Genomic DNA, 7,351 nt, shown 5'->3' with positions numbered 1-7,351 from the left:
ACCAAAAAGGAAAAAAAAGAAAGAGCAATATCTGAACACCCCCCACCCCAGTAGGACTGAGATTATCTTATTCCTCCCACTGCTCCACCTCCCAACCATGCCCTTTTCCCTTTTATGTGTATCTTTCAGAGCATAATAAATTCATTAATGGCTTTCCATATATAAATACAATAGAAAAGAAATAAGTCTGGAACCTGAACTATCATGGGACCAAAACGTATCCTGGCCCTTTAGGAGTTCCCTTGTCAGAAAGTGAGTGAGCCTCAGCAGGAATAGAGGCTTCTTCTCCTTTCAGTTTAATACCCTCCCTGTGTCCTACTCACCAGGAAAAAAATTGTGTTCATATCCCATCTAATTTACAACAGAAGATACCCCATCCCATCCCCAAAACATAAAAATACAAGTCTATGCCCCTAGAATGATCAGCCCAGTCTAACTCCCCCCCACCCTGAAATCTTGCTACATAAATACATGTACGTATTTGATTATAGTATTAACAGCTACAAATCCACTTCCAGTTCTAAGCATCGGCAGCTGCTGTTGCCAAGCCCCGGGGTCCTGACCCGTTCCAGAGGAACCTGCCATTCTTGCTCAGCTCTCGAGCCTCTGGGTCATCATTCCATCGTCGCTTCAACCGAAGCTTAGGGGGCATCACGGCATCTTCTTTCTTCTCAGGTGCACTGGGCTCTTTGCAGGGCCTGTCCTCACTGTCTTCAGTCACCTCCAGGGGTCCTTCATTTGGGCTGCTAATGGGCACAGTGGACCAGATGGGTGGTGCAGTAGGGCGGGCAAAGATGGTGCCTTTTCCTCCTTCTGTGGTCCTGCGGGGCACAGTGCCCTCTTCTTGAGCATGCTCCTCCTCCTCTCGTGCTGCCTGCATGAGGCTCTCAGGATCCTTTTCAGAAGCAGGCTCTACCTTAATTTTTGAGGGGACAGGAGCAATGGTGGATGCAACAACAGGTGATGACTCCTCACTGCTCTCTACTCTCTCCCGGTTCTTCCGCCCAACTGGTGGAGGCTGCAGCTTGATAGAAAACTGAGCTGACTCCTCGGGGTGCATTTGGCACTGAAGTGGTGGAACCATGAGCCCTGGGTAACGGGGAAAAGTCCGAGGACTCAGATGGTAGTTGAACACAGAACAGGCTTGAGAATGAAGGTAGTGTTTCATTTCCTCTGGGTTGAAGGAGAAGCAACTGCTGCTGGTGAAGGGGCTCAAGCCTGGTGATGGGCTATAGGAGAAGATGGGTGTCAGGGAGAGGGCTGGCGAAATGGGGACATTAAGGACACCTCCGCGGCCAGGGATTGGGGACACAGCAAAGGGGCTGTGGGGGTCAGGGTACATCCCTGGCCTAGTGAACAGAGGAAGCATTATGTCAGGCTTGCGTTTCTGATGGCCAATCCCTCCACCACTGACAGTGTTCCGGGAGGGCACAAGATCCACACCCCGGCGCCAATCAGCAGCTGAGCCATCGTCTAGCTCTGAAAGCTCTGCCTTCCTTTCAGTGCCATTACTGGACTCCTGGCCAGCAGTCAGAGAGCTAGCAGAGAACCGCCCCGGCTGCACATCACTGGTTGGAGAATGGGTGTCAAGAGGCGGGAAATGGAACCGGGAAGAGGCTGTGGGCACTGGTGGTGCACTCTGAGGAACCACACCTGTGATGGTGGAAAAGACCAAAAAAGTTGCATTAGAAGTCTGGTCATTATCATCACTTTTACTTATGCTGACAAAATGCTTAGTAGCAACAGGAAACAAACATTACAACTAGACTGAATCTCCTAGTTCCTCATCTTCCTGGTAATTACTGCTCAGCTACTTCAACTCAAATTTAGTTGCCATCCTTCTCTTGCCTCTTAAACTTTATTTTCTTGACAGTTATTTCTTACTATCACTTACTTATCCCAAAACATAAATGCAAGGCAGAAACTTCCTGTTGTTCAAAACTATATTTGCAGTTCAGAGCTTAACAGCGTACTGTAAGTGTTCAATAAATATTAAATGAATGAATGGCACAAGAACCTTCTTCTTGACAACTCTAAATATGATGTACGTATCACTTGTCTCAGTTTTTAGCTTTGTAAATAGACTTTATCTTCATTCACTGTGCTAACCACATCAACTTTAGGGGCTCGCCAGTTTTCAACTTCCTTGGAGATCTTTCATTGGATAACTAAGGCATGGGAAAGGTATGCCACTTGAGGCCTCAGGAACCCTCTGGGTTTCCTTGGAGGTGTCAGTGGCTTGTATCATGATAATGTCAAGAGGGCTCTTCATGCTCGAAGGCAGAGATGAATAGGAAGAAGGAAAAAAGGGAGAAGAAAAGAATAGGACAAACCAAAATAAGAAAGTATGGTGATCCCAAACTGGAAACAAAAGGATGCATAAGATATGGTGTGGTCAGAAATTATTCCAAATTACGTAGAATTTAGTGTTTCTGTTTGGAGTGGATCAGCCTTTGCCTTCTACTCATGGTATAACAAAGTCATCCTCAGATGATTCTGTAGTCTACTGGTCTGTGCAAGATTGTAGCTTTCTGGGTACATGTGACTGAGTAACACTGTGCCAGAGCAGCCTTTCCCAAACTGATGTTCCATAGAAAACTGCTCTGCAAAAAAAAAATTTTTTTTAGCAACTCATTTAATCTTACAATTACAGAAACCAGATGGATGACCTTATAAATGATTTGAGTTAGAGCCAATAGGCTCTGAGGTCAAAAGTATCTCTTCTATTAGCTTATTGCAGTGGCTAAAATCCCACTTTTTGATTCTTCTGGATCTTGACATTTTCTTAAACACACCTCTACTAAAAACAAACAAACAAACAAACAAAACACTTCTACTTATTCTGAAGGATGGATTAAGTCTAAGTATGATGGGCAGGGGAAGAGAAGGTTCTGTTCCCCACACAATTTAGAAATGCTTGATTAAATCAAGTTAGCTAGAAAGAAAAGGAAGGAAGGAAGAAAAAAAACCAACAGGAAGATATCTCTGTCTTTACACACAGTAGGTATACTGTAAATTTATGAGAAGAGGACATAATAAGTAGCATTTTCTAAAGGAAGATGAGACTAGGAGCAATATTGGGAAGATAGCACTCTGGCTCTATGCCTGTAACTAGCTCGTCCTACTTACATATGCTAAGATATCAAATGTAAGATTTTGTTTGGAAAAAAGAAGTTTGTTGCTATAAAAGAAAGTATCAACATCATTGCTTTAGAAGAGGACCACCTCCATGAATCTACCAGGAAATCTGAATAGTAGGTTTGGAAAATCTGGGTCTGAATCTTAGCTCTGGCACCTTCTACTTGTAGCTACCTAGTACAAGTAAAAACTGGAGCCTCTGGGGCGGCACCTGTGGCTCAAAGGAGTAGGGTGTCAGCCCCATATGCCAGAGGTGGTGGGTTCAAAACCAGCCCCGGCCAAAAACTGCAACCTCCCCCCCACCCCCAACCAAAAAAAAACTCTGGAGCCTCTGACACTTTCTGGCAAAATGGATGTAACAAGGTCTTTGCAAAGGTTCAAACCCCAGTTATATCACTCATTAGTTATGTCTCTCTGGACAACTTACCTCTCTGTGCCCCAGTTTCCTTACCTGTAAAAATAGGTAAGAACAGGACCAATGCTAACGTTATGAGGATTAGAAGAGTTAATATTTGTAAAGCCTTTAGAATAGTGCTGGTATATACCTACTACATGTAGTTGTTAAATAAGTTTTTATTTTGCTGTTTTTGGCTGGGGCTGGGTTTGAACCCACCACTTCTGGCATACGGGGCTGGTGCTCTACTCCTTTGAGCCACAGGCACCACCCTGTTAAATAATTTTTTATAAGGTAATAATTATGGTTCAAAATCAAAACTGAAAGACAAATCATTTGAATATGAACTGTGTATTAAGAAAATAGTACTACACCAACATTAAACTTCCTGGGTGTGGTTCTGTTATTGTGGTCATGGAGAATATCCTTGTTCCTGGGAAATACAAGCTGAAGTGCAAAGGAGCAGTATGTCATGATGTCTACTTAATCTCAAAAGATTAAAAAAATATATATAAATAGAAAGAGATAAAGCAATATGGCAATAGTAAGCATTAGTGAGTCTAGATAAAGGATATGTGGGTGTTCACTGTTTTCCCCCAACTTTTCTATAGATCTGAAGTTTTCCAAAATAAAAGTAAAGGCTCGGTGCCTGTAGTGGTTATGGTGTCAGCCACATACACCGAGGCCGGGTCAGCTAAAAACAATGACAACTTCAACAAAAAATAGCTGAGCATTGTGGCAGGTGCCTGTAGTCCCAGCTACTTGGGAGGCTGAGGCAAGAGAATTGCTTAAGCACAAGAGTTGGAGATTGCTGTAAGCTGTGATGCCACAGCACTCTACCTAGGGTGACATAGTGAGACTGTCTCAAACAAACAAACAAAATAAAAAACAAAAAACCCCCCCAAAAGTAAAAAACTAGGGGAGGGTAGGTGGCAGTAGGGAGACACAGACTGAGACATCCTTGAACTGGTCTGTCTTGCCTTCATCCCTTGACAAATAACCATTTTTAGTAGTATTTTCTGTATCTTTCCAATGTTTCTTATACAAATACAAGGAACTAAAATACTTAGTAATGTATTTTATAGGATGCTTTTTATGACAAAAATGAAATACTATACATAGAAGTAGTTTTAATACTACCTAAATGTTAAGTACTTTAAATTATTAACAATGAGTAGGATTATAGGGAAAGAAAAAAAAAATATTTACCTTTTTACTCTATAAACTTACACAGACCAAAACAGCCCAACTCTACCACCCCACCTTGTAGAGGAGATCTCTTTGGCCTCCAGGATGTAAATCCACATACTTCTACTTCATAGAGAGCTTACCAAACTTCATGTTGTATTAAACTGGTAAATCTTATCTCTCCTGTAAACTGTACATTCCTTGAGGGAAAGAACTCCCTTATCTTTTTCTTTTGGGGGAGGTCTTAGAGCTTAACTCATTATCTGATGAACAAATGAATGAATCCCAATCTAGAGCAGAAATGTTATGATCTAGTAAATAAGAGCTAGATTGCAGTAGCTCAATCAAATTATCTCCTAAGAAATTGTTCAACAGATAATCAGTCAACCCACCCTGATTGTTCTTTTTTTTTTTTAAGAGACAGAGTCTTACTATGTAGCCCTGGGTAGAGGGCTGTGGAGTCACACCTCACAGTAACCCCCAACTCCTAGGTTTAGGCGATTCCCGTGCCTCAGCCTCCCGACTAGCTGGGACTACAGGTGACCACCACCAACGCCTGGCTATCTTTTTTCTTGCAGTTTGGCCAGGGCTGGGTTTGAACCCACCGCCCTCGGTATGTGGGGGTGCCGCCCTGATTGTTCTTTAATTACTGTCCTCATCCTTAATTTTATCATTTGTAAAATGTGGATATCAAGATATACACTTTTATGGGCTTGAAAGGCTGAATGAGATAATTCACAAAACCACCCAGCAAAAGTACTGTACCTCCAATAACTACACATTCAATAAATGTTATATTCCTTTGTCACCACAAAGGTAACCTTAAACAACATTTGGCCTTTCTGGGTAAAAGTTCTCTATAAACTAATGGCTCAAGTTCTTTTCAGTTGTATGTAGGGGATGTGAGCAACCCCAGTAGTATGCCTAAAACAAATGTATACTGTTTTGCTTTGCCTCTGACTTTTTGATTAGGATCTTGAGTTTGGTTAAGGATCAACTTTGATTCAATTGCCTTTAGGCAGAATAGAAGTGGTAGGTCACTACTGTTGGGTTTCCAGATCAGAGTCTTTACAGAGTGAGGTTCCAGATTTCTTTGCCCTTAAAAACCACATTACTCATGGCCAAGGGGCTGGACTTTCAATAGATAAAATGGATCAAAGATAAGAATAAGACCAATGAAACATTTTTTTGGGGGGGTGAGGTGAAGGAGTATGAACACGGTACATTGTTCAAAATTGCTGATATACCCCCATCTAGAGTCCTGATTCCTGTAGGTACACAAGGAAGGGGCAAGGGTGAGAAATAGAGGAAATAAGATTCCAGTGGCCAGAACAGGTCTGGTTTCCTAACGCCTCACCCTCAGGCACAAGGAAAGAAAACAGGTTGTAATTAGAGAGAAGCATTCCAATACTACTTTTTTTTTTTAAATGCATGCCCCAGGGGCAGGAGGGAGTGGTTTCAGAGAAAGAGATGGAACTATAATGATAGCAGAGTTAAGCTAAAACTGCCCTAACTTGTTGTGTGTAGTAATTACATATCTGCAATGGATCACATTATATTCTCTGAACCACACCCCCCACTCTAATTTTTCAAGTTTCTTCCAACTTTTCTCTGAGAAGGTGTCTTTTACTGTAGAATCACGATCATCTCTCTTTGCCTTAACATACAAGGCCACAAAGACAAGAGTACTGAACGACTATTCAGAAAAATGTTAAATACAACCTACAGCAGTCCTCCCTTACCCGACATGTTGGTTTCACTTTCTACTGTTCTAGTTACCCTCAGAGATCTGAAAATATTAATACAGTAAAGATATTTTGAAAGAGGCCCATTCACATAACCTTTATTACAGTATATTGCTATGATAGTTCTATTAGTTATTAATATCTTACTGTACCTAATTATAAATTAGACTTTATCAAACGTATGTATGTATGTATGTATAGGAAAAAACAGTATATATGGGGTGAGGTACTGTGTGAGAATCCATTGGGGGTCTTGGAACATATATCCCAAGGAAAAAGAGGAACTATTTTATTTTGAGGGGCAGGGATATGATTTGCATATTAAAAACCCACAAACAAAAAAAACAGACAACAATAAAATCTTTAAGAGATTGCCTTCTGCATCAAGAGAGAAGCAAGTGTCAGACTCCTGTGAGGAGCTGTGATGGGAGCTACAATGCTGAGAACCAGTAGGGGAAGCCCTGCTGCACTTAAAAGGAGAGAAGGTCAAGTAACCCCAGAGTCTTGTTCTCTGAGGATGTGCTGGTGCAGATCAAAGACACTGCTTCTCAGTGCAAACATGTGAACCTCCCCTTCTCTGATGAAGGATGCTGTGGTTTTGATGATATTCACTTGATAAGGGAGAGCTTGGTAGTTTCATAGAAAATCGGAAGTGTTTGTAGAAACATGTTCCCATCTAAGAAAGAACCATTGGGCAGGGTGTTAAAACTGTGTCCTGAACTTAATGGAAACCTATGAAACATTACTCCTGAACGGGATAGTGTGATAATATCTAGGAGACTACAAGTAGTATCCAGAAAAAGAAACCAAATAACTAAACCAAACAAATCTGTCTTGATACTGCATAGTCTTATTTATTTTTTATGAGATGAAGACTTGACTAAGA

General features: G+C 41.5%; 1 protein-coding gene across 2 annotated transcripts in view; it reads right to left on the bottom strand.

Moving 5' to 3' along the window:
* The window catches only part of ETV3 (ETS variant 3), an 11,911-nt gene continuing 4,560 nt past the window's right edge, over positions 1-7,351 (bottom strand). For both annotated transcript variants that reach the window (XM_003795231.3, XM_023516482.1), the window contains exon 5: positions 1-1,653. In XM_003795231.3, coding sequence (XP_003795279.1) covers positions 521-1,653 — 1,133 coding nt within the window. In that variant the 3' untranslated portion in view covers positions 1-520. The remainder of the gene's footprint in view (positions 1,654-7,351) is intronic.

The sequence above is a fragment of the Otolemur garnettii genome, unplaced genomic scaffold, assembly GCF_000181295.1.
Source record: "Otolemur garnettii isolate 467f Iridium unplaced genomic scaffold, OtoGar3 scaffold00091, whole genome shotgun sequence".
NCBI lineage: Eukaryota > Metazoa > Chordata > Mammalia > Primates > Galagidae > Otolemur > Otolemur garnettii.
The sequence above is the reverse complement of the archived record's forward strand: the minus strand, read 5'-3'. Positions and strand labels throughout refer to the sequence as shown.